Raw genomic sequence first — 27,515 nt, forward strand, 5'->3', positions numbered from 1 at the left:
GTCATTTAGTTAATCCACGGAAGCGTTATGAGAATAATCTAACAAATGGTTAAATTATAAATCGTATTTCTCTGAATTCATGAGAAATCTATATCATGACCAAATGACCAGACAATACAGACATAAAACAATATGTATGCTTTAAAAAGCAAAGTGCTTTGGATCAAAAAGCTGCTATACCAGCAATTTTCCATCAGATATCGTCAAACTCCAATATTTTGGGGCTTCCAGTGTAATCGGCAGATATCTGTTTAACATATATCCAAGCCAAGACTTTCTCTTCTGTGTGCTTGTCATTGATACATTTCTTATGCAACTTGATATGAAAGTATGAAGTTGGATTTAAGAGACAACATCTATGCCAACAATCTGATGTAGTTCTTTCAGACATGAGTGCTGCCATCAGTTCTAACACTGACCTCTTTTCAGTGAAAGTAGCAACTTGCAGAGTGAACATCATGCAGCTGCTAAAATCTCTAATTAGGATGTCTTGGAAAGGCAGCTCAGTAATTAGATGACAATGGTGGAGATGGTCAATTCTATCCTCTAAGGCCATGTCATTCTTTCACACCCATACCAGCTGCACATCTAGATAGATCTGACCCATTACCTACAGAATGCAAATTAAGGGGACTATTTAATACTCCAATATGCAAAAAAATATATCTTGTTTTATGACATAACATAATGCGTTACTGCAAGTCAACTACTTGATAAGATTTATAAACATAATAAGATCGCAAGTGCACGTTACATACCTCTCTTATGCTATTTAAATTTTTGTATATTACACGGCTTTTGTCAATTTTGGATAAGTTTTGCTAATAGCCCCTAAGGATAACACTAAGATTAATCTTTTTTTTTTTATTTCTACACACATTAAGTGAGTTGACTAATCAATGTCACCTTAAACATAGTTAAACACAGAAAATGAATAATGATTGTATAAAGTAGCTAACAACCTACATCACACCCTTTCACTGGACATCTCTAATAAGCACTTTGAGACTGAAGGTGTGTGTGTTAAGAAGGGTTCAGTAGGCAGAAAAGTATCTAATTATCAAACCTTGAATAGAATGAATATCAAACTTAGATTCATTTGGATGCCAAATAATAATAATTTAAAAGGAACATTTATAAGCTACAATTTTGAGCGCTGTTGGCTGTTGTAGCTGATAGACACAATCTATTATATATGTGCTATCATAATCAGGAAATGATAAGAAAACTGCCCAGGATATAGAAAAGCTGATGGTCTGTGTGGGGTCAGGACCATTTCTAAACCCAATTTTAGTAGTAAGCTGCAGTTGTCTCTTTTCTCTCCTTACTAAATAGTCTATGGCATCAATACAAAAAGGCATCTTGCTTTTAAAGTTTTTGAGTTGACTTTTTTACATCAAGACATTTGCAATGAAGCTAAACTGAGATAAAATGAAGACTAAAACAAGCTGGAATTTTGGTCATTTCTGTAGAGCTACAAAACACAAAATCTTTTTTTATGTATATAAACCAAACCAAAGTTCCATATGATATAAACATGTATGGCATGTATAATTTAATGAAAGTCTACACAAACTCAAAAATAAGTGCAATAAAAAGGACAGAAATGCATAAAAAAGTAAGACTTACCTTTTGTGAAAAATGGATATTAAGAACAACCTGTAAATATCATTTTGCAAGATCCATAAAATCTGCCTTGAGGGTGGATCAGTAGCTTAAAAAATGTCCATGTCTTTTTTCCAAACGAATCCCTTGGTGTATTACCAAATATATTTCTGTCTCAGTCAAGCCAACCTATATTCATTAAATAACAAAGATGCAGAAGTGCTGAATTCCTCATTTCTACAACTGGAATGGTCAGGGCAAAGTGGTAGAGCACGATTGAACAGCAGTTCATCCTCAGTTAAGTAGCCATCCCTCCTTCCCTCCCACCCTCTTGTGCATGCTTTCTGCACTCTCTCTCTCTATCTGTCCTCTGCTGATGTATTCAGCACAAAGCTAAGCTGAGGCTGTGCTACTGGCCAGCTCTCAGTTGTATTCACTCATTTCTTTTTCAGCATCTGCCAGTTATTGACATTTGGACTGCTCTCTTTTGATGCTTAAAAAATTAAAAAAACAAACAAAAAAACACTCTAATAAGTGCAGGGAAACCAATGGTTGTGAATAAATTATTAATTGTTTTCTCAAGATTGTGAATAGAAAGAAATTTCTATTCAAAATTGCTGTTCCATCATATCAAATATATTAGTACTGATCTGTGGGTCTGTCAGTCAGTCCCACATCCTCCATGCTCTACCCAGCTGCTCCCCTGCATCTAAACCAAGAAGTATATCGAGTGTTGAGAGCACATCCGACACAGACAATCTCCCGCTGTCTGGATTATGTGTAAAAGGGGCTTTATTGTGTAAGTCACTGTAGCACTGCTAGACAGATTAACAGCCAATTCTGATTCATTACAGTCTTTTTAGGATTTAGCCTTGTGTCCTAAGTGTTTCTCTTCATCCTGTAATAAATGACAGCTTTCACCTTGCCTTCTATTTATATTCATATATTCAATCAGCTATGATTTAACGTATATGTTCGTCTCAACCAGTACATGCAAACCAATCATTGTAATGGAATGTCTATACGAGCTACTCAGTTACTGCTGTGCCATAAAAAGCTTAATAAAGGGGATGAACCCTAGTTGTGGCTAAAAGATTCTAATGTTTTCATTAAGACTGCCCTCTAAATGCATAGTTTGTTCAATATCATGGTTTAATGTTTAGTATACTGTCCATACGTTAAAACAATGTTTTTTTTTTAAAGAAATGAATGATAAACCAACAATGAAGACTCTGACTCTGAGAGGCACTGAAACTACAGCTGTTGCTCTGAGGCAAACACAAGTCTTTCTGTGTATTCCAGTTTCAAGGAATTAATGTGTGTTACCATGAAGGGCAGAAGAGCAAACACTTTTGTTGAATAAACAAACAAACAAACAAAACCCTGAACAATTGCATTCATATTTTGTATTAAATTTTGGTGCATCATCTAAAGCAACAAAAGAGGTTAAACTCAACTATTATCAAAGAATTGCAAGCATCTATATATGTCTGTGTATGCATGTGTATTCTTTACGTATAGAATTGAGTAGGAAACAGGATTAAGAAAATTAGACATCAGAAGTGATGAGAGAGCAGGATATAATGGAGTAACCATAGTGAAACAATGCCTACCTCCCTTAGCTGAACCCTGACTTTATTAATGGCCTTCAACCAACGAACTCTGGATGGTGAAAAGGGAAGGGGTGGCCCATCATCATGGAACCTGGGTTGCATGATTTTAAAAGACATGGAGAAATTGCAGTTTCAGAAATTAGTTTCCATGCATATCATACAAACAGATATACAGTAAATAAATCTAAATTATGAGACAGAAACATACCTTTTGAGTTTAGAAGATTGTCTCTCTGTATTGTCTTTTTTAGGGCCCAGTGCGACTTCAGGGGGCAGCCTATGTATCCCCTGCTCACTAACGGTAGAGTGTCCATTGATGGAAAGATGTCCATTGGTGTGTGGCTGCCTGTTGTTGGAGGGGTGAAAGCCAGTACTGTGGTAGGAGTGGAAGGACTCTTCCAGTTCTGAACCTCCAGTACTCTCCTGGCCAGTCTCACTAAGCTGGGAACTGGTCTGGCTCAGGTTTCCTGATGACCCAAAGCGACTACTTTCCACTGGACTACAATAGTGTGAGAGAAAATATTAATTGTTAGAATTCTATTTTTGAGATTAGAAAAGGTTGAAAATACCAAGACTAGATAACTGAGGATTGTTCCACAGAACTAATCTTAAGTACTATCTTAAGTGAAATAGTTTCAATGCTTTTAATACTGATAAAACAATTGACACAATTAGTAGTTTTGGGACTTTATAAACCCCACTCATCTAAGAAAAATACATTGCATACACTATTTAACTATTTAGTAAAGGACTACCTATATTAAAAACTTGCCCTAAAAAGATACCCAACCTTGCTGGGAGGCTGTTGCATGTTGGAAAATTTGAAAAAAAGAAAATCCCTCAAACTGCTAGTTCTTTATTATTTCCGCACACATTACATCAGCATATTTTATTGTCATTGTTTGAATTTCACTTGTCAACAAGACTGAATAGAGTACAATATATAGTATAGTATATAGTACGTAAATAAGTTTGAGTCACAGGGTTGAATATCAAATGGATGACAACAAAATATGCTGAGTTGATCTGTGTGTTTAAAACCTTTTATGAAGTTTCATTTTAAAATACTGGATAATAAATATTCTAAAACAGTTTTCATCATATAAAATACACAACACAAATCAGAATTCCATGCTCAAACAATATTAACACTATTAGTAACATTCAGAAAATCATGTTTGTATATTTTATCCAAAGTAATTATTTTATATAGTATTTTAACAAACTAAAGAGGAAACAAAATTTGTCAAAACAGTTGCTGACCCATAGGATATTATTGTACCTTATTTGTGCTATAGGGGCTAAAATCAACTGAGTATAAAAGTTTAGGCAAACCATAGGTCAGTCTGCAACTACAAATTTTTTTTTTTACAAGAAATTATATCTGAAATTACCATGATTTTATAAATATGTCAAATGTGCTTTGGAATTCTGTTTGTTTTTTTCTGATTACACAGATACTACACATAAACCAATACCAAAGAGTACAAACACGCACAGGGACATACATATGATCAACTAAATACTGAATAAAACTAGTGAGGATGGATTGCAGAGCTGGACAGGGAAAACATTTTTTTCCAAGATGTGTCAATGCATCATAAATGGTGAGGGGGGTGCCATTTATTATGCTTCTACTAGCCTTTTTGTATTCAATAGATCCTTCTCGACTTGGTTGTCCAGCTGCACTCCAGAGGTAGGACCTGCAGAGGGGTATGTTTCTACAAGCCTTTCCTCCTTCTTTGGGACCAGGGATGCTGAAGGATCTACTTCAGGAGTGGAAATGCAAATCTGGGGATTTGTTTTACCATCAGTGGAACCTACCGATTCAGTTTTTTGGGCATCAGATGTTGCAACCTTTTGTACAGTACGTGTTTCACCACTTGTTGGCATGTTGTTAGTTTTTGGTTGAGATGTTATAACTGGGACAGCTGGTGGCTTGGTTGGCTCTGCCTGCCAGGGAAGATTTATTGTAGTCCCAAATAATGAAGTTGTGGGTGGCTCTTGTTTTCCAGTGACATGCTTTTCTTCTTGAAACAGGCCTCCAGAAAGGGTTTTTAATCCTGAAAACAGACCACTGCCTCCTTCGGCTTGAGCACCTGATGGCATTGTTTGTGAAAATAGGGATCCAAGAGATCTTCCTGCATCACTCGGTGTTGATATAAAACCAAACAGAGACTTAGATTGAGCTGGATCTGCATTGTTTGGCAACTGATTAACTGGAGGTGCTGTATTTGTATCCATTTCTCCGGTATCAGGTGGGACTGATTTTTCACTTTTTTTGCTCTCAGGCTCTCCTTTAATGACTATGGGCTTTTCCTGTATCATTTCTCCTTCAACAGCAGACTTATCTTTTTCAGTCTTATCTACTTGATCTGTGAGGTCACTTACTGAAGAATCTGTGTCAGCAGACATTTCTGAACAGGCTGCCTCCAATGCCAAAGCACTGCTATTTGTTGGGCTTTTAGATTTGACTTGATCGTTATCTGGTAGGGTGGGTTCCACAATTTTATTTGTGCTACTCTCTATGCTAGATGGAGATACTTTTGATGGCACACTTTCATTCTTAATCATTGACTGTGGAGTAGTGCCTGGTGTTGTCTTGGGCACAGCTGGCATTTGTTCAGATGGCTTCGGTGGTTGTCCCATACCTCCAAACAAAGATCCTCCTATGCCCCCAAGTATTGATGCTCCAGTTTGTGATCCTCCAGTCTGTGATCCTGCAGCAGGGACTCCTCCAAACATTCCTCCAAGCAAAGAACCACCAGGCTGTGCCGTTGCTGCCGATCCCCCAAACATACCACCTAGTAAAGACCCAGCAGTTTGTGGACCTGCAGACGTGGCAGTGGGTCCACCTCCAAACATCCCGCCTAAAATTGATCCTCCAGTGGTGGGGGCAGTTGTTTGAGAACTAGACTGAGGAGCAGACCCTTTGAATAAACCTCCGAGTAATGATATACCTGTCTGGGGTGCTGTCTCTGAGTTTGATCCTCCAAAAATACCTCCTAACAAAGATGCTCCAGCCTGACCAGTAGAAGCTTGGGATGCTGTTACTCCTAGTCCAAAAAGTGAGCTCTTCTGCTGCTGCTGTGTACCCTCAGTAGGTGCAACTGTGGGTTTGAAAAGGGAGGACATAAAGCCTGTAACCGTTTCTGCTGATGAATCACCTAAAGATTTCTCTGGCTCTGTAGGCTTATCTTGTCCCTGGACCACAGCTTTTGTTGTCTGAGTGACAGGTGTTTGCTCTTCAACTTTAGGTGGTAATGTATCTTGATTCACTTGACTACTCACAATTTCAAGACTTGCAGGTTGTAAAGCTTGTGTACATATTACAGAGTCTTTAGACTCAATACCATTAGCGAACACAGCTGGCTTTTCTGCATCTTCACAATAAATTCCTTCCACGATACTACCATCAGTTTTGTGTAAAATTGCCCCAGGACACTGAGCTGAACTGTCAGGTTTCTGTGGTGTTTCTGCCTGTTCCTTGCTTTCAGTAGTAGTGTCAATTAAAGACTTTCCAGGACCAGTTACAAGTGAATCAGTTTTACTGTCATCACTCTGTTTTGGTAGATCAATTACACTTGATGTACTGTTGGTAGTAGCTGTAGTTTTCTGGTCTTCATTACATGTTGGTGTAACTGTTGCATTGGTTGTTGTGGGTGGAACAGATCCATCAGACATTGAAAGTAATCCAGGTATTTCATTTGGAGCAGAAGCTCCTGGTACAATACCACCCATAAGAGATGAACCACTCTGCACTGTAGTTGTTTGAGAGGATGATCCCCCCATAATTCCCCCTAGTAGAGAGCTACTGTTGGGGGATGTCGAAGTTTGGTGGGCAGACCCACCAAACATTCCACCAAAGGATCCACTTGTCTTGGGCCCTGTACTTGAAGCAGTTGATCCTCCAAATATCCCACCCAAAATAGAACCTCCAGTTTGAGATCCAGCAGCCTGGGGAGCAGATCCACCAAATAAGCCACCAAGTAACGATGTTCCTGTCTGAGGTCCTGCTGTTTGAGAATCAGAGCCTCCAGTCTTATTGGGGGAAACCTGAGTAGCAGCCTGAGGAGCGGAGCCTCCAAATAAACCACCAAGTAATGAGCCTCCTGTTTGAGAAGCTGTTTGAGGTGAAGTACCTCCAAACATTGCCCCTAATAGGGAACCTCCAGGCTGTGAAGAGGGCTGAGGGGCAGAACCTCCAAAGACAGAAAATAAACCCTTGGCTGGTTGGTCCTTGGGATCTGTTAAAACAGGTGCAGACCCTGAAGGTGAAGAAGCTACAGTGCTGGGCCCAGAAAATAGAGAAAGCAAACCTTTTCCGGGACTATCGGAAGTTAATCCAGCTTGTGATGATGGGGTCTGTGGGCCCGATCCACTGATCATAGCTAGAATAGTAGAAGCTGTTGATTCTTTAGAGGGAGCAGTGTCCTTGGATGAACCTTCTGTGCTTGTTTCCTTTAGCACAGTGACACATTCTGTATTTTGTTGCATAGGTGCAATAGCAGTGCCTTTTATTGTGGTACTCTGTGTAGTATCTACAGTAGTATCTGCCAATTCACAACCATAAACTTCACTTGATTTTTCACCGGTAGCTGTAGATCCTGGGACATAGCTCTTGGAATCAGATGATATTTGGGAAGAACCTTGTTGTGCATCATTAGACGCTGGCTCTTTAGTAGCAGAAGCATAAGAAGACGATGAATTGGGAGTTGGTTGTGAAGGTGACGCAACAGAGAGTATACTCTTTACCTGTTCTTTGGGTGTTGCAGCTCCAGTTGAAGAAGACACATTTGTACATTCACCTGCTCCTGGTGTTTGAGAAGTACTGGGGCCACTAAACATGGAGAACAAACCTTTTCTTGGATTTTCATTAGCGGTAGATAAGCCACTAAATATACCCCCGAGAACAGAGGGTGCGGGCTGCCCTTGTGCTTGAGGCTGTACTTGTGGTTTAGATTGTGTTTGAGGGTCCCCTTGTTGTGGATTTTGTGATTGTGCTACACTTTGTTTAGATGACAATACTGGTGGCTGAGGTTGTGGAGGACTTGGGTCACTAAACATTGACAACAGTCCCTTCATTGGGCTCTCAGTTGAACTTGATGACCCAGGCAGAATCCCCCCCAAGAGTGATCCTGTTTGAGACTGTTGGGTGCTGGAACCACCAAACATTGACAGAAATCCTGTATTAGGGGGGTCTTTAGGAGGAAGAGTTCCCTGTTGTGGTACCTCAGCAGAGGGCTTGGTCTGCTGATGAGGCTGTGGTGGACTTGATCCTCCAAACATTGTTAAGAAACTTTTACCAAGTGATTCCTGTTGAGGAGGTTGTGGAGCAGCACTTGTTGGATATGCTTGAGGCAAGGGCCCAGTTTTAGGTACAGCCTGCTGGGGATTTGGCCCACTGAACATTGACAGTATACTTTTACCAAGCGATTCTTCTTGAGGAGCTGTAGCTGGTTGTGGTGTTTGTGATGTGTGTCCAGATTGGGCAGATGCTGTTGATCCTGCCAGCATTTCACCAATTGAAAACCCAAACAATCCACCAGATGGTTTAGTTCCTGATTCATTTTTTGTGGGTTCCGTAGGTGGCACAGTTTCTGATTGGCTTGAAGTGGGGCTTTTGGAGGAATTTGGAGACAATGCTTGGGATGTACTTTTGCTAGAGGGCAGGCTCTGCCCAGGCCGAGAGGTACCACTTTTGTCCATTGTTTGTTGTCTTTGTATACCCTTAGGTTTAGATGTTGATGTCAGTGAACCCTCTGTAACACTGGGTATAATTTGCTGTTTTTGTGGCGGAGAGGGCTCAGTACTAAATAGGCTGCTAATTGATCCAAAAAGACTTGGGACTCCTGGAGCCTCTTTATCTGTAGGAACACTGTCTGGTAAAGAAGCAGTGCTCCCAGTTTTGCTTTGCTGATTGGAAGATGTCTGGGAACATTGTTGGAGATCCGGTTTTGGTTCTTCAATTCCTGCTGCAGATTTCAGAAAGTTGATGAAGCCTGTCTGTGGCTGTTCAGATTGTTTCTCTACAGGTGTATCCACTGGTTTCTCAGATTTTATTTGACCATGAGGCCCAGATTTTATTAAAGATTCTTTCAATCCTAAAGGCATTGTAACATCTGGCTGTTGTGGTGGGGTTGCTTGTTGTACCATGGTAGTCTGTCGTGACAGTCTTGGTTTTTGAGAAGTTGTATTCGAATTTAATGAGGGATGAGTGGCTTGAGCAGTTGTTGGTACTGTGGGCAAGACTCTCCCTTGTGTTGCAATGGGCCTTTGCATTTGTTTTTTGGCAATTTCTGGCTGAGTCACAACAGTGATAGAGTCTTCTTTGATGATCTTTGACTTAAGACTTTGGAAACCTGATGAAAGTATGTTTTTCGAATTTTTGTCAGGAGCTTGATCAGTGGATGACATGCTTGTTTTGTTTAATTCCACCTGTGGTACTTTGCCCACAAAAGAGGATATTAGAGAAGAAATCTTTTTGACTTGAAGATTGGGCTTTTCTTCTCCTGGAGACACTCTCTTCCTCCATTCTTCCTCTAATACATCATCAACATGCTTCACTGTAACCCCGGTAGATGAACGCCGCCGTTGGCTAGGTTGGTAACAGTTGTAAAGTAACTGCTGATTTGAATTTGCAGTAGGAGTGGTGTTCAAGGAAACAGCAACCTTTTGAGCAAGAAATGTCTTAATTTCCTGGTTGTTCCAGTAAGGGCCAATGTGGTCTCTATAATGACAGGATAGGTCAATAACATCTTCACATTGGTCTTCATTGACATAACTGTGCTGTCTTGGATCCATCCTCACTTTGTTTAATCTATAAGATGTGAAATCAAGACCTTGTTGCCCTTGTGACAAAAATGAATTTTCAAACATTTCAGAGAACTGCTCAAGATTTAAATTCATGATCTGATTCCCTTTTCTATATGCAGCAGATAAATCTAGGGGGGCATTCAGAAGTCGAGAATCACTATGGTCTTGACCAGGGAGCCAAAGAAGCTCATCCTCATTGTAAAGTGGAATTTTAAAACCACAGACACAAACCATTTCATTTTGCAGCCAAGCACTGGGAAAACTATCTAATTTCTGGGCATTTTCCCAGGACTCCTCTTCAGGGGTACATGCATACACGTATTCACCTGCTGCATCTGTAAGCAAGGCATAAATGTACTCATGGTCTGTGTAAACAAAGTAGCCACAGTCACCGTCTTCAGCTGGCCACCACATTCCTTGCTCCAAAAGTGCAAGCCACTGCTGATACCATTCTGTGTCTTCAAGGTACTGGGAGTCTTCCAACTCACTTTTGGCATTTGGAGGACAGTGAGAATCTACTGGTCTATTCAAGTTAAACTGACCCTGATGAATCATGCCATCAGTATGAAAATTTTGTAGGACTGCATTATCCATGCCATATTGCCAGTTAGCTGAATAAGACAGGCTTGGTGCAGTCTCCTCGTAATAGCCTTCATGATATGACACCCCATTTAAGCTGTAAGTGCTACCATCATTAAATGAGTGCCATTTCCCAAACTTTGCATTAGTCTGTTTGGTAGTTAAGTTCAACACACCCTCTTCATTGGGTATGTATTCCATGTTTCCCAAATCTTCATGACTGTTCCATAATTTCCTCTTGGGATATGGATCATCATTCCTGGGTCCCTCTAACTGAAATGATCCAATTTGCTCTTGGTGACAAACAACACCTTGCCATGGTGCAGAGGAGTTAAATGGCTGATATATATTTGTGGAGCTGCAGCCAAGACTAGATGCCTGTAATAGCCTGCCTTCACAGTTCTGCCTATACACTTGATCCTCTCCCTGAAAATGATTATTCAGTGACTCATTCTGAAACTGCTGCCATAGAGCACTTTCACGGATCCACTGGTTTTCATCATAAGAGGGACTTATTCCATAAGGGGAAAACTGACCTTGGTAAAAATTTTGCCTTGTAGCTCCATACAAAGAGGAATTGCTTCCGCCCATATATGGCTGGGTGTTCATTGCATTGTTTTGTAAAAGCGAATTAATATTACCTGTACTATAAGCCATTGGGCGAACTGACTGAAGTGAGCCTGAATAATATAACTGAGTTAAATTGCCTGTGCTAATGGAGGAGTATGATGCCTGACTCTGAAGAGATCTTGCAAATGTAGCTGATGTTCTTAAGTCTAAACTCTCAGTATCAATTGAGGTAGGTGCACTGATTAAAGCGTGTCTGCTCTGTCCTGGATTGAAAGAAGCTGGAACATGTCTTTGACAGCTGTCCCTCCCAAGGTTCGAGGAAACACCCATCGTGCCTGAAGGAAACTTTGTACACTTAGTTAAGGGCATCTCCTCTTCTGTGTCCTGACCTGACAATTGTACCTTATTATTAATGGAAGGATCCTCTTTAACATTTTTGCTGAAATGTTCAGATAAAAACCCTTGTTGGGCTGTTCGTGGAATCCTTTTCTCTGTTACTGCATGTTGTTTTGAGGATTGTTGGGTTACACTCGTGTGTAACTGTGTTTGCAGTGGGGTCTTTGTTGGGACTGTATTGGCTTTCTGATGTAGTAACTGTCCTGTTGATGTCTGGCAGTTTGTGTCAATGTTTTCTGATGATTTTGTTAACTTGTTAAACAACCCTGAGAGCACTCCAACACTTGCTGTGTCCGGCTGTGTTTCAGCAGTCTGGCTGCTTGGCACTTTGATTTGTTGTCCGTCGTGGATTATGTGCTTTTGTTGCTGAGCCATATTTTCTGAGGAGGATTTGAATAGTCCAGAAAGTAGACCATGACTTGTTTTTTGTGTTTCTTGTGGTTCATTTAGGGTGGAAAGTGGGATGCTTCTTTCCCTTGTTTGCTCATAGCTTGATTTACTTGGGGTAACTGCATGCCTTTGAGCTGGTGGCTGTTGTTGTGTGTTTATGTTGTCTGCTGAAGCAAATTTAAAAAGACCAGATAAAAGACTACCTTGTTGTGGTGGTGGTTGCCTGAGTGGAATAGTTTGTTGACGAGTAAAGCCTGGTTTACTTGTCTCCTGTTGAAAAACATGTTGTTTTAATGCTGGAGTATTCTGTTGGTTGAAACCCTTTAAGTTATGTTGAACACTGCTTTGTTGGTGCTGGCCTGTTTTTGTGCTTGAAATATTCTCAGACGATGCAAATTTAAGCAAACCAGACAACAGCCCCTTCTTCTGAGGTTGTCTTTGGTGAGTTTCATCAGATATCTGCTGGTGACCAGGGATGTTCCTTAACTTTTCAGGTTCAGAAGGCTGCATATTATGTGGTATATTTTCCGTTGATGAAAACTTCAGTAGGCCCCCCATCTGTGAAGCTGAAGAATGTTGTTGGAAAGGTTGATGAGCAAATTGTGTGGTATTGCTCCTCTGTGATTGATTGCTCCGGGGTGCCTGCTGTGGAGAACTCCGGGATAGGTCACTGGTAGAGCCAAGTTTAAAAGGTCCAGATAGCAGTCCTCCTTGTTTGGGTAGATTAGAGCCCATAGGAGAGATGTCCTCAGTTGAGCTCCCTTTGAAAATACCTGTCAAAAAACTTTGTGATCCAGACTGATTAGGAGCTTGATGCTGCATTCCATGATGGGCTACTGTTGGTTTCTGATTTGTTTCATGTTGTGCATGTGAGCCAGATGGCACTTTGCTGTTCTGATATTGCTCATTACTGGTTAAATTCTGATTTGAACCACAAGGAACAGGGGTAGGGTGAAATATGCTGGAAAACCATCCTTTCTCTGAGTTTTCCTGTGGCACGGCAGAATTCTGTGTAAAGGTGGAAGAGGTTGTTGAAGTAGAACCATGATATGATTGCCCAATATTTTGTGTGTTCATGGAGGCACTTACATCTTCATTGGATGCAAACTTTAAAAAGCCAGACAGCATGCCTCCCTCTGCTTTGGGATGTTGCTGAGTGGATACATTTTCAGAAGAGAGGAAAGGTAGTTTAAACTTACTACCCAGTGATGTTTCCTCAACTGGTTTCTCCAGTCGGGGTTCATCCGTTGATCTGAACACTGGATAAACTGCCATAGGTGGAAATTGCTGAGGTGAAATGGGGACAGAAGGTGTGATCAATGAATTTAAAGAAGTGAAGAATCCAGAATTAGCCGACTGTTTTGGACCTGACGTCCTTGCTGGCCCCTGAACAGGCACAGTTTCCTGTTTGGAAATCATCGGATTTTGTCTGCCGTATATATTTTTATCTTGTGTTTGTCCCAAATGTTTGTCTTGTGATGAACATCTTAGCTTTTCTGATTTTCTACCTTCATCTGCTGTTATTAGCGGTTTACCTTGATGAACATGTTTCTCATTCCACCGTGTAGGGCCTTGAGAATATGTGGACTCTGTTGCCTGTTTGTTCTCTGCTGAGTTCCCATTGTCTCCTGCTGAAAAAAGCTTTAAAGGATTAATTTTCTCCAAGACTGAGTTTCCTGGAGTGCTTAGTGATTTGGTTACAAATTCAGGAACATGTTCTTTTTTATTTGTTGGAGTCTGACTACTTGTGGGAACTTCTGTTTCTCGGTAATGACATTGTTTCTTAGCAGCACATGGTGGCTGACATGGCAAAGAATTAAAAGATTTTTCAGGAGAACTTTCTACTGGAGATACAACAGCAACAGGAGCTGAGCTATTTGATTTAGGAATAAAGGAAAAAAGCTTTGTTAGTCCAGATTGTGCTGGTTGTGCAGGTGGCACTTGAGGACAGGGGACCGGCTGTTTGGGGCCTCCTCCTCCTACTTTGTTAGTGAGAGAAGAAAATAATGAACTCATGGCATTTTTTACTGAAATACTCTGGTCAGTTGTAGTGTGTGATTGGGTTTCTCCTCTTGGATCTTTTGAACTATTCTGGTCCTCTCCAAAAGAATCGGTTATATTGCTACCCTGGGATGATAGCCTTGATTTGCTTGATTTAGGAAGGGAGCCATACTTGCTAATTTCCTCCTCTTTTTCGGCAAGGTATTCAGAAACTGTTTCAACTAGACACTGAAGCTCATCCATAGGGTCTACATATTCATCACTGGGTTCTTCTACGGGAGAGAGCATTGCCTCTGAAGCCCAACAACCAATCTTAGCTTTTCCACACTTCTTCTCCCGAAGAACTTGAGAATTTTCTGTCTTACCCTCATAGGAAAAGGAAAACTTGTCTTTGCAATGTCTTGCATTCTCTGGGTGAAACTCTGTCGGTTTAAAGGCAATGTTATCAATATCCTCCTCTGCTCCTATAGAGAAGTGCAGGTCCTCAGAACTCTCTAAATCAAAATCAAAACGTGCTCTCATTCGAGCATCTTGCTCTTTCTTGTACGCCACATAATTCTCCAAAGTGTTGTCCAGCTCATTCTTAGCCCACATCCTTGTCTTGTACAGAAGCCCATTCTTGTATGGCCTGAGGCATGATGTCAGACGCTCCTCCTCTTCCTGCATCTCTGCAACCTGTCGCATGAACAGCTCCCCTCTCTTCTCACGGAGCAGTGCAAGGTCAGAGGGAAAAGCCTCCTCTCTCATTTTGTTTGCCTCTATACTGAGCAATCCTCCCGGGTCCCTTATCTTTTTCTTCCGCCGCCGATCAATAGTGTCATAACCTTCAGGGTAGGTGGCTGGCAGAAAACCACTATGGTGAGTATTTTGATGGATAGAGGAGTGTGATGGCTCAGGGTAGGTTCTTCCCATTCGAAGGATAACGGTGTCTTCCTCATCATCTAAGAAGTCACTCAGTTGAGGCTTGCCCTGCCCTTTGTATTTGTTTTCCCAATCTTCAACCCCCATGCCAGAATCTACAGGTATAATTCTGACCCTTCCTTTCTGGTTTAATGATCTAAGGTAGGTTAAAGAACAGATTAAACAAGGGAATGGAAAGGATACAGGGACAGAAAAAAGAAGCAAAAAGAAGAAAAAAAAATGGAAACACAAGTTAAGCATTATGATACATGGAGAAAATTAAGAGTATGGCGGTTTCATGCAAATGTGAAACAGCTTAGTAATCCATGTTGTAATGATATTACAACATTACTAACAGATAGTATAGATTCCAGACCATTTTTCTTGTGGACCAAATTGGACTTAAAACAGCTGTGGGCTGGTATAATAAGAATCATAATGATAAATATGACAACATTTTTGAATGCACTCCAGTACTTAAGCTGAGAGTACAGGGTGTGACAAAGTCCATTACTACTGAAGAGTATAGACTTTCTATACTCTTGGTCAATTGAAACAGCTGCAGACATATATACCTACCGCACAAAGGAAAGCCAGCTTAAACACAAAAAATAAGAAAGTACAAATCTATATCCACCAAGAATTCAACATTCTTGGTCAGTCAAACTATTAAAAATTAAAAGAAGTATTGGTAATAATATGACTGCTTCTGTCAGTCTAAATCTGGGGATGTCGCCAACTATATATTTTAGAGAAGAGACTGGATTAGTGAGGGACTAGACAAGTGACTTGATTAAGCAGGGTAATAGAATTATGTTTTTTAATAAGTAAAATGGTGAGATATGCATACAATGTGGTGTCCTTTTAGTACTGATGGTACACCTGTTCACTTATGTAAACAATAAGTTTTTGCTAACTTATTGTTGATGTGTTGATTAAACTTATGTTATGTTAGATTACATAATATTGAGAAACATCTTTCCCCCTTTTCCCCTCTCATGTACGCATACAGGGCTGGAAAAAGACACCAGGCAAACATGCATATTGTATCACATTAGATTTACCCTTGTACCTGAAAGTAATAGCTAAAAACTTCAGGTTACCTGGTAACCCCAGTTCTCTGATCACCGAGTGAGATATCTCACGTGACAAATCACGCCTGAAGGCACTTTCCATAGTGAGTTAACAAAAATTGTGTTGGCTGAATTCCGCTTTCAGATTAAAGACAGTGTGAGAAAGAGTTCCTTCAATAGTGACTGGGTATGGGTATTTTTGTATGGATACTCTGTCTACCTGTTTCCTCTCTGGTCCCTGTAGTCCAAGTCAAGACTTTGGACAGAGTCTGTGCAGGAGTCTGGGTGGTGCTGCTGCCGAGGCCCCATAGGATACTGGTGCATGGAGGAGTTGGGCTGAGCTGTTGTGTGGTAGCGCGGGGGCAGGCTGTTACTTGTCTCACTACGGTAGTCGCTATCCCGGTCATCTACAGCACTGTCCTGGTCATCCAGAGCTGCAACAGGCCAAGATGAGTTCACTAAATTACTCTCTCATGGAAAAGTAATGAGTATATTAACTAAGCAAGGCTTTTTAAATATATTTGATTCTCATAGACCCAAAGTAAAAAATGCATTATTGTTATTTTTTTTACTATCTAGACAAACCATTTAGAGCAGAAAAACTGAGCTCAGGGGAAGCTAGGTTTATAGGAGGGTTCAAAGGTCATGCACTTTTAAAAGACTATATTGTCCCTGATATGTGCAAACCCCCTCCTTAATGGATGACATTGAGCTGTTCTTGAGTAACTGAGTTAGGTTGCAGATACTTATGTTGTATCAATGCATAAGCAGATACAGAACTCATGGATATGGCTGCAATTGTATTATTTTTTAGTTTTTGTTTTTCAGCATGAGATGGAAAAAAAATGTGCAAAATAATAGAAGGCAGTTGTTGCCACAGTTTTATTTATTACAATACATCAGAGTTTTTAATGAGAAAAGCATATATACCAGTTTTTGAAAGTCACACGATCAACCCAATAAAGATGCTAAGAAAACTTCTGTAACCAGTCAACCATTAGTTTTGTGTGTTTTGTTTAGTGTGCTCCTAAACAATGTCTACAGGAAGAATATGTTTGATCTTAATATTAATATGAATTGTAACGTCTTTCTGAAAATGTCTTGGGCTCAAGGGACAAATAATAGTAGGTTTTTGTTGGCCTGGCTGTTTTTCGAAGAACTGTGCAAAAGCAATAATTTATGAAACATCGGTTATGAAAATATAGAGAGCAGCAAAGCAATAGGAAAACACTACAGCAAGAGCAGGAAGGAAGGAATTCAAATAGGATCAAGGGAAATCAAGTGTAAGAGTGAAACGATGAGAATAAAATGCATTCGAACCTTGTAAGTTAAGTGTTATTTGAGAATATGGGGCATTAGGACATGCAAGGGGAACTGAGGATTGGCCAGAGGGAGAATTTTATCAAATTGTGTTTTACATACTCAGTGGGTCAGCCCATCCGAAATAGTTGCCTGGCGAAAGTGCAGATGTTACAAGTGAGAGGTACAGTCAGAGGATGTAGGGGTTGTGAAAACAAAAGAGTGTCCCTGTGTTATAATAGTGAAAAAATGAGTGTCCATTGGTGGTTTTCAGAGTGGAAAAGAAACTGACCAACTGTCACAACAGTGAGAATGATTAACATGAGTTCAGTTTGTCAACATATGGACAGCCTGGATTAAAAATGCATTAACTTCATTTTCAACTCTGAGAAAGTGGATAAGACTGTTACTACATTAGGCAGTGCAAAAGGGCCAAGGAAGTGAGATGAAATAATATCAAAGCCTGAGAGCTAGGATGGTGGAGAGTTGCCTCCATCTAGAGGAGGAGAGAAGTATGGACGGGCAGACTCACAGCACTGGGAAGGCGCAAATGGCAGTGGGCGACTCTGAACGTCATCTTGAAGAGGGTACTACAATGGAAAAAGAATGAAAAACAGCAGGCATCAAGTGTGTTTTTTCATGTTGTCATAAATCTATTATTACCTAAATGTTAATAATTTAAATGCAGCACTCCAAATCACAATTAGCTTAACATATAAATATGTGTAATTTGAACAAGTAGTAGTAAATATCACTTTACCAAAAAAAAAAAAAAAACTGTAACCTGCTCTCTTAACTGTCAGACAGAAAAATACAAACCAGCATGTCATAAATGTTTTATAGTTACAACTGGCTTACCTTTTATTCCTACAAATACAAGCAGTAAAATCTTGTTAAATTGGCCTTTACCTCATCATGGATTCTCATGGTATTGATGCGTTCCAGCTTGCCTGTCCAGTACTGTGCCTCATCATCTGGGATGTCTGGTACATACAAACACACATGAGAACCTGTGTGTGAAAGTAACATCCTGCTCCCTCTGTATTCAGACGTCATATTCAAAGATGGTATCATAATACATTTATGCCTGTTTAATTTCTCATGAGCCTCTTAGAAACAAGGAAATGAATATAGTTAGTAATGGCCACAAACTGTTAAGGGACCAGAAATATCTTTCCTGTCTTTTCATTTCAATACAGGAGCAAAGATGAATACATAATGACATTTTTCAGATGGCATCAACAAAATAAATAAATAAATGAAAAGCAGTAACATAAAGCAAAGGCACGTACAACATAAACTAAACATGTGTGAAAGTAGAGTACAGCTGATATAAAATCAAGTATAAATTAGGCTCGCAATTGGTGCATCCATAAGGAGGATTGGCGAGTTTTTTTCTAATTCCTTTCTACTTAACCAGACCTCTACAACTATATCCATTACCTGAGACTAGATCACTGTTGTTTTATTAGTCCAAAATGGTCAACTCAACATAAGAACAACAAATTCACTCGCTAAACAAACAGTTAAAACACACTTCAATCAATGGCATACCAACACTGTTGTATCATGTGAGTTTAAACTGACACTAAACCGAGAACAGCTAAGCACTAGAACAGGTACTCTCAGAATTCACTCTTTAGGGGGATTTACAATTGCTCTGTAGACAGATACACATTAAAGGCCACACACACAAAAGGCCAGGGCTTCAAAGACAGGCCCACAGCTTTAATGAGGGGCTCTGGTGGCACAGATAGTCATGATGGCCTCCTGCAATCTTGAAAGGTTTCCTCTTAAAACAGAGAAAGAGGATCTCTCCCACTCAATAGACAGACACCCTGCTTTAACTTTGATGCCTTTTGATCACAAGGCTTGAGCCCTGTAAGCATCGCTGGCGAAAGAGATACTGTAGGTAGAACTGGAAGGGAACAGGGGACATTTCAACCTCCAATCTTAAAGAGCATTTAATTGTACCCATGGAAAAATAAAATGAAGTTAAACTCACTGCAGAGGTCACTCACACTCAAACTGGTATCAACAGGACTTTAAATCTGGAATCTTTATCATGTATCTTACAGCTGTTTTCAGTAAAAAAAAAATGCAACAGGATATTTTGGTGTTATTGGAGAAAAAACAAGGAGAGGGACTATTAGAGATGGACAGAAACACAACTCCTGTTGTTTGCCTGTTACTGTATAATGTAATGTTGCTGTGTCTTATTCCATACAAGACATGGAAATAATTGGCTAATGGATCTAAACCCTCTGACATACTCTGGTTCCTCAACCCAGTTGGCCCGATAGAACCACCTGGCAAAGACAAAAATCTATTTACCGAGCCTAAGTTAATAAAGGATGATCGGCTAGTGGTAAGTCAGTGCCCTACATTTAAGCAGGACAGAAACTCCTCATCCCCATTGGAACCAGATAGGGATCAGACAGTACGACAAAAATCTAAGAGTGCCTTGCATGTCGCTATAAGCTGTGCAAAATGAATTATCTTATTCACATTATGCGATGGGAAAATATTATGTCTGTTATGATTAAATTTCATACAGGAAAAATGTGACACCATAATCATACTTAAGAGTAAGTTCAGATGGCTCCATTTTCAATCTGAGTTGAGATGCCAGATCAATACAAGGTATTCTTGCATAAGAGTCAGTGCCCTAGGCTGGATAGTTTTTCCTGTAAAGCCTCAGAAACAGCCTGGTGACATTTCAACTGGATCCATGGGTGACCTGTGTGTAACTCAGTGAATCAAGGTTTGATTTGCCCTGAGGTAACCACAATTACTAATGTATTCCTTATGTCACTGATGTACCCAGGGTAGCCTGAGTAGCTATTTGAGATGACAGCATAAGGATCTGTCTTACATAAGCACCTTGGGTCTCATTTACAACTGTTGTGTACGCACAAAACATGGTGTGATCTATATGATCTATAAACACAAACTTGATGGGAAAATGTGCCCACTGGTAAGCAAACTCTGGCCCATGTGTACGAACATTTTGGGGGAAATTGGCAACGCAGATGGTGAGGTGGTGAATTGAAGCCAGCTTGTATATTGATTCCTTTCACACATTTAATTTGACTCAACTTTAAATGTTATTGAGCGAGCCACATGACCATAAACATTCATACCAGCAGTGTTATTTGTATCTTTCAGTTTGAAAAGATAAGCAAATATTAAATTAAAGCAGTGTCTCACCTTCACAGTCCCCCTGGAGCACAGAGGAGAGACTGTCTCCTGAATAGTTGGATGTAGAAATTCCAAAATAACATCAAAAAGCGTTAAAGAGTTTAAGGACAGAGTGTCAATAGTTTTTATAAATATCTTCTAATTGTGTATATATTTTCAGCAAGAAGGATTTTTAGTTTTAATAAAGATATGTGACTTAATTAACTTCAGTGATCACGACTGTGCCATCAGGCACTCAGTGCGCACTGGAGACTCGCACTGGCTGCTTCTCACACTCTGCCTTCACCTGTCACCCCCCCCCCCTTAATATTATCACTACCTGCACATATGGATTGAGTAAATGAGCAAAGTCTAGAAAAAAAGCCAGTGACTGCTCTCACAAAATCATTACATATCCTTTTAATAACCCTTTTAATAACCCTTTTAATCAGTCCCAAAAACCGTGCAGGCCAAGTTCAACATAAATTAATATTATCATTTGTACAGTGCGGACATTCCTGCGTAATGTTGCTCATGGATACACTGGCACTGTTAGTGAACTACGTGAATGCTGTAACAACTTGTTGTCAGATGCTGATTTTTCCTTTGCTTGTGACCCCCCACTGTGCCCACCAAACAAAATGTGCTGTCTGCTCCACTTCAGTCACAAGCACCTCGATCTGTGGCAAAAAGTTTATTTCCTTCGTCTTCCTCTCAGATGTTTCCTTGACTAACCTCCTGTGATAAGCCGGCTTATTTATATGCATTTCCATTCACAAGTTGCTTTACAGTGACAATTTAAGGTGTAATGTGGGCATGTTGAGGGCGAGATAGAGTCTAATTCACATACACACATTTCCAGGTGGATTGTGATTCAAAAAGGCACCATTAAATGTAGGTGTGTGTGTGCACGGTTTTATAAATTGGAATTATTTTTGGCGTCCGCCATTTCCATGTTTTCTCCTTAAGTACAGTTTTAGTCTGGATTCTACGCAGTGTTCTTTAAATGAGACCCCTGGACTTTTTAAATGTGTTGTTTACTAACTGGTATTTGCAGTTTTCTGGAAGCTAATCATGCAGTTGAAACACAAAACAACTAAAAAAGAAAAAGATATTGGCAAAGTTGATTTCTTACCAAAAGGGAGCTCGAAGCGAGTATCCAGCAGGACCCGATGAGGTGTTGGGTTCTTTGTTCCATATATCTCATCGGCCTTCATCAGGACCTCTGCATCCAGAAAGATCCACTCGCCTGAGCCCTCCTGCAAGTATATATGGTTATTAATATCTACATTTGTAGACAATTAGACCTTCATGTGTATTCTTAAAGCTACTCTGTGCCATTATTATTATGTCCTAAAGTAATACATCGCTGGTTAATGTAACTGCAAACATTTTTTGCAGTTTTATTGGTAAGCTAATCAACACTGAGGCCCCGCTGTATATGAATGTTCATTAGTAAGTAAAAGAAATTGCTTACGTGAAACACTGAACTTTTAAAAATGTAAAACCTTATAATGTCTTTTAGATTAGATTTCAGGTCATATTTTTTTAAGAGTAGGTGTTTTGGTATGAAATCCTTCCAACTATGTTTTTTCAAGACTATGTGATTTATGTGTGTGTATGTGTGTGCATAAGCCAACCTCCTCTGATTGTTGGACACTCTTAAGAGGAATCCAGGCTGTCCCCACCATGGTGTCCCATATGAGGCCTTTGTTCCACACTTCAACAATAAGGCCGAGGTCCAGTCGGTTGATCTCACTGAAAAAAAAAGGCAGTATTCAGGTATCAATGTGTCAATCTTTAATTAAAACTTGTCCCTGATAAACAGCTTGGGAGATGGTTAGAGGTTTCCTTATCACAATAAAAAAAAGCAAGTAAACTTTCCCGAATGTCATTCAATTCTCCCTCAATGAACCATAACATTTCTACATATTTACTGCCATGCCCTACCACTGGCTGATAACAAAGGCTACTTCCTCTTTCTGTTGTGTATTAGCTGTTATAATCCATTCAAGCCTTGTTTTATCATTCAACACCCTATTCAAAGAGCTCAAAAACAGCTTGATGACAGCATTAAAATGGCATATCAAATTTGAAAGGAGCCGCATTACAAGGGCTGAGGGCATTTGCATATTCTCATCTGCGGCAGTTCACAACTATGGACTGGCTAAACAAAGGGAAGATCAGAAAAAAGATAATCAAAGAGAACAGCTTGAGCAAAAGCAATTGAGAAAAGAGCAGGGGAGGGCGCTGGGTATCCATGTTGTCCAGGTGCAGAGATGTATGTTTTCTAATAATTTACTAATTCAAAATAGCACTGAATAAATGAATCATGTAAGGTTTTAACTCCAACTGTTGCTTATTTTAACTAAGAGACATCAGTTGTTTAGGGTGCTATTTAGATTCTGTTATCCAATCATGTCGATTTTTATGTAACCTTTGTGCCCCATGAATGTTTTTTCATCTATAAAAGACAATATATCCATTTTTGTTCTTTGTCTGGAACTTCCAAATGCTCACCTGTAGAGTAAGCACTTATTCAAACAAGATGTGGCACGTTTCTACCGGATCACTTAAACCCTTCCACATATTATTAAAAGTTCCAATGAAATACTGGCAATTTTAGTGCTAAAGCAACCAGGTGGACGTATTTTAGATACAGAGGGGAAAGTAATTGTTTTGATATTTTGGCAAAAAAGCTAAAACATGTATACCCAAAATGTCAAGCTAGTGTTTATTAAATACCTTGAAAATCTTTCTAGCATGATAAAAAAAAGAAGAAAAAAGCACAAAAAGCTGCTGAGGTTCACAATTTTTAAATTTGGAGTTTGTTTTATAAGAGCTGAGTCATCCTCTCACAATGAATATCGTTGTAACAGGTGGTGCAGGAAGCCCAGATAAATGATAATGTTTTATGTTGAATTCGACCAGGCTGACACATCATTAATGGACAGAAGAAGGATGAAGGTCTGGAAAAACAAACAGTGTTGCAATGAGGGAGTTCACAAAAGACAAACAATGACACACATGCAGCAACGCGCTTGCTCTCTCGTCACCATAGATACCTTTCACAGGGAAAGTAAAATGAGGAAATTAAACCAATGAATTATAAAGAGGAAATGAACAGCAGCTGTTTATCAGTGTGTTTTCCCGAAAAGAGTTGCACAGCCTGTTTGAACTATTGCTCATGGAAATAGGTGGGGATTTAAATTCAGATATGAAGATGGATTTAAAAGAAAAATGACAAACTGTCTTTGCAGGGTGTTTGGCACCTATGTGCTTCCATGACAGCTTGATTGCACCATGGCATTGTTTCTAGAAGCCTCTGGAACTCTATTGGAGGAATGACCACCATTCTTCTAAAAGATATTCCTAGTGGATATATCTATCTAACACATCAGTTTAAAGTCACCTATAGGTGATCACTACTGTTGAAATCTGGTCTGTGAAGGCCACAGAATATGATTTACATCCTTTTCATACTCATCAAACCATCTAGTGACTTCTGGTCTCTGAATGGGGTTTTTGTCACTGGATAGACCACTAGCGTTAAAATTGGGATTGAGCTCATGACTGTAATCATCAAAAATTTTAGGGTGCTGTCCTAATAAGATCTTAGCAGCAACATTTTACACAGAGGAATGCAGGAGCAACACTTTGGCATGTTGTTAGCCAATGTGTTTTTATTTAAGGCCTTCTACTAATGCCATCCACTGTGATTGATTTTATAACTTATATACGTTTCTCTGTGCATAAAGATGCTACTTGGTTTAACTCTTAAGACAAAACAGGACACAATGCATAAGGCTACCTTGCTGATCATGATGATTTTTGATTTTTTTTTTAGCTTACAGTCAGTGTTTGCATTATAGTGTATGGTGTACACCATAAGGTCCGTGTTGCAGCTGCTTTGGCTACACTAAACTTTACAATTATTGTGGTTGGTGGTAAAGTTATTACAATTTAATGAGCTCCATAAATCTTGAAGCAATACCCCACAGTGTTTGTGTTTAATAACTTACAACATGAAATCCTGTTCCCAGCAGGGCTGGTCTCCTCGTACAGTGATAGTTGTACTTTTAACATTCTGCACCTTCAGCGTCACATAGGTGTTGAATTTGTCTGAAACAAAGGAAAAGAGAGATTAAAGTTTAAATTAAAGTTAGAATGTAGGGTATGCAGGGCTAGTATAAGGGAGAGAAAAATGTTCATTCACAACATATTTACATGTATGCTCCACAATGCAGACAAAAGACACACTTTCAAGCAAGTTATGAAATGAAAAACAACTCTTAAGATAAACAGCTCAGCAATTGAAACTGTTTCAAGTAACACTGATCAGGTAAGTTCTACTTTGGCTTTGTGAGGTTGAATAGGACATCAGAAGGTCTTGTGAGAGAGAAAGCAGATAAGTCTCCTCCCCCAACTATGTCAAGCCAAGCCAGGCTGGGCCAGGGCAGCAAACTGACCCCGTTAATCTCCAAAGAGAGTCAACCCCACATGGCAGATACAACGACGGGATCCAATGCCTGTTTGACTCTCTTGCACCGTGAATTACAGCTTCCCTTGAAACTACTAATAAATGCCCTCTTAACATACAGCATGTAACAGAGGAGATAGGTTTACTGATGATGTAACGATATGGATGTCACTCCTGACCTGTTATCATTGCAGAAAGGTCTCTGTCAGACCGGCTACCATCAAGACTGAAACTGAAATTCAGTAAGGTCACAGATGAAGGCAGCCTTTGTAAGCAGTGCGATCTACAAGCAAAGCATTTACGGGAAATGATCTCTCTGAACTCTGTTGGCTTAAAACTGGCAGTTGAGAGATGTTTCCAAGTGAATATCTGTCAGTCTGTCAATCCATCGGTCTGTGTAGACAACTTTCACACCCAGTGATCTCTGTCAGCCGACTCTCAGCCAGTAGTGTCGGACAGCAGAGCCACAACAACAGTCAGCGCTGGGTGGGGCGAGGCGTGAATGGGGTTGAAGGGGGATTAGACAGCCCGTGACACAACCACCACTTTTCATTTCCAGCAGTAGGTTGAGAGAGCATTGACACGTGCCTGCTGATGTGCTCAGATTCGCTATGGTAATCACCAGCACTGCGTCACTGGTGGTCTTCCCTGCAGCTCCCATTTTCTACCGGCTAAACACAACCCCTTCCCCTTCACAAGAGGAGTCGAAAGAGCAGGAGGAACAGATTAGATTGAAATGTCTGTTGAAAACAATATGTATAACAGTATGTTATACTTTATATTGTGATATTAACAAATAAAAGATAGGGATGGCAGATTATTTCTGACAAAATAAAATACTTCTCATATTGATGTGATGTGATGATGAGACATTACAGGGACAGTTGCCTTGGTGTTAGAGAAACCTCCACACCCTATATAACAATATATCCTAAATAAACAAATACAGCATCCAGCCACCATAACCATAAAAATGAAAACAATATCTCCCTAAAATCTTAAACAGGGTTTTTAATAAACAAGGTGTATCTAATAAAATGCTTACTCAGAATATATCATCATAAAGGCCAGCACTACAAACTAAAACTTATTTCTATTTTCTGAAAGAACTCTACTAATGAATAGAGCCGTTTTGAACCAAGAGTTTTGAACCTTTTGCTCCATGGGAAATGAAAGCAAGAAGTCAGCTGCTCGTTTGTATACTGATCACCTGACCACACTAAACAAAGATTTTCCTGGTTACCACGGCAATTTATTGAAACATTTACACTGCACATAGCTTTTAAAACAGCAGCCAGATAAGTAAACGCAACTCTTAACACTATGAGACAATAAACCGTTGACACAGGTGGACTCTTACAAAATTACCCTGACACACAGACATACATAAAGATTAAACCCGGCGCCAAAACAAAGAGCTGTATTGCAGGCAGCCAGAGGTCACCCTGATGTGACAGTCTGAAAGCATTGTCCATCCTACAAGTAGCTTGAGTGACAGGACACCAAGCTAATTAGTGTAACGAGAGGACAGTAGGGACAAAACACAGGCATTATTACAAAGGAGCCTGGGGGATGCTCAAGCCTTTCTCTAATTAGATAGTCCATGCCTTGTGCCACATTTGGGCCCACTCCCATGATGAGACAAGGGAAGAGGATGTATGGATTAGATAAGAGCCACTTAGTGGCTGTGGGGGCCCTTTACAGCAGGTGCCGTCAACTCTATGGCTGATACAATCTGCACTGTTGAGAAGGAAGCAGCAGTAACTGCTTGGGAAAACACAAAGTATACTTATATCTGTACACTAAAGCCTAACAAACACTTGATTGGTCAGGCATATACCAACACAGATTTTTTCCATAAACATAAAACATCAGTTTAAGACGTGTGAAAAAAAAACAAAAAAACACTTATTTTGAATACATGGGAACTTTCAACTTCAACAATTCAAGCTAACGGGCTAAAAATTCCAGCATGAGCTGAGTTATACCGTACTTACTATACGGCACCTATAAAACTGCAATTCCTGACTCTAAAATTTTTATTCATTTCGTTTTATGCTAACATGAACAGACACGCTGATAAAGTATGTAGTTGCTGTGACATAATTATGCAAAGCTATTGCATTACTAGCTATAAAAAACAACTATCAGATCTGCCGAGGGATGCACGATATTATTGGCATGTTATTAGTATCTGCATATTATGGCTTGAAAATTACATATGGGCAGATATGTCATTTTTCTGCTGATATTTCCCACTCGATGATTCCCTAAAAAAAGCTTGATGTAATGCTCTACACCTCTTCAGTCATGCGTGAAGAAGGGGGCAAGATGTCTACGGTATGGCAGTTTTTTTAAAATAAGAGTAGGCATGATATCAATTCCACTACAGGGGAGACTTGATGTTCTCTGCAACTAGCTGGAAAAAAACACACACACAAAAACAGCAACATGAAAATATCGGCATATCGGTAAAAAAATCATGCATCCCTAGATCTGCCAATATCCTAGTCAGGTCGTATACTCTCACACACACACACACACACACACTAAAACCATGTAAATCAAGCCTATACTATAACTTAATCAGAAGCTGGCACTGTGAAAGTTAGC

At 39.8% G+C, this 27,515-nt stretch overlaps 1 protein-coding gene across 1 annotated transcript in view; it reads right to left on the bottom strand.

Moving 5' to 3' along the window:
- The window catches only part of LOC138605025 (protein unc-13 homolog B-like), a 51,094-nt gene extending 25,531 nt beyond the window's left edge, over positions 1–25,563 (bottom strand). The window contains exons 1-9 of the mRNA XM_069677094.1: positions 25,491–25,563; positions 24,445–24,544; positions 22,063–22,180; positions 21,558–21,681; positions 18,152–18,225; positions 17,775–17,832; positions 16,164–16,377; positions 3,427–3,717; positions 3,219–3,309 (exon numbers count right to left, since the gene is read on the bottom strand). Of these exons, the coding sequence (XP_069533195.1) occupies positions 3,219–3,309; positions 3,427–3,717; positions 16,164–16,377; positions 17,775–17,832; positions 18,152–18,225; positions 21,558–21,681; positions 22,063–22,180; positions 24,445–24,544; positions 25,491–25,563 (1,143 nt within the window). The remainder of the gene's footprint in view (positions 1–3,218; positions 3,310–3,426; positions 3,718–16,163; positions 16,378–17,774; positions 17,833–18,151; positions 18,226–21,557; positions 21,682–22,062; positions 22,181–24,444; positions 24,545–25,490) is intronic.
- Between the last annotated feature and the right edge of the window lie 1,952 nt (positions 25,564–27,515).

This window comes from Semicossyphus pulcher, unplaced genomic scaffold, assembly GCF_022749685.1.
Source record: "Semicossyphus pulcher isolate SPU_LCO1_2020_fin unplaced genomic scaffold, fSemPul1.0.p SCAF_28, whole genome shotgun sequence".
Taxonomy (NCBI): Eukaryota; Metazoa; Chordata; class Actinopteri; order Labriformes; family Labridae; genus Semicossyphus; species Semicossyphus pulcher.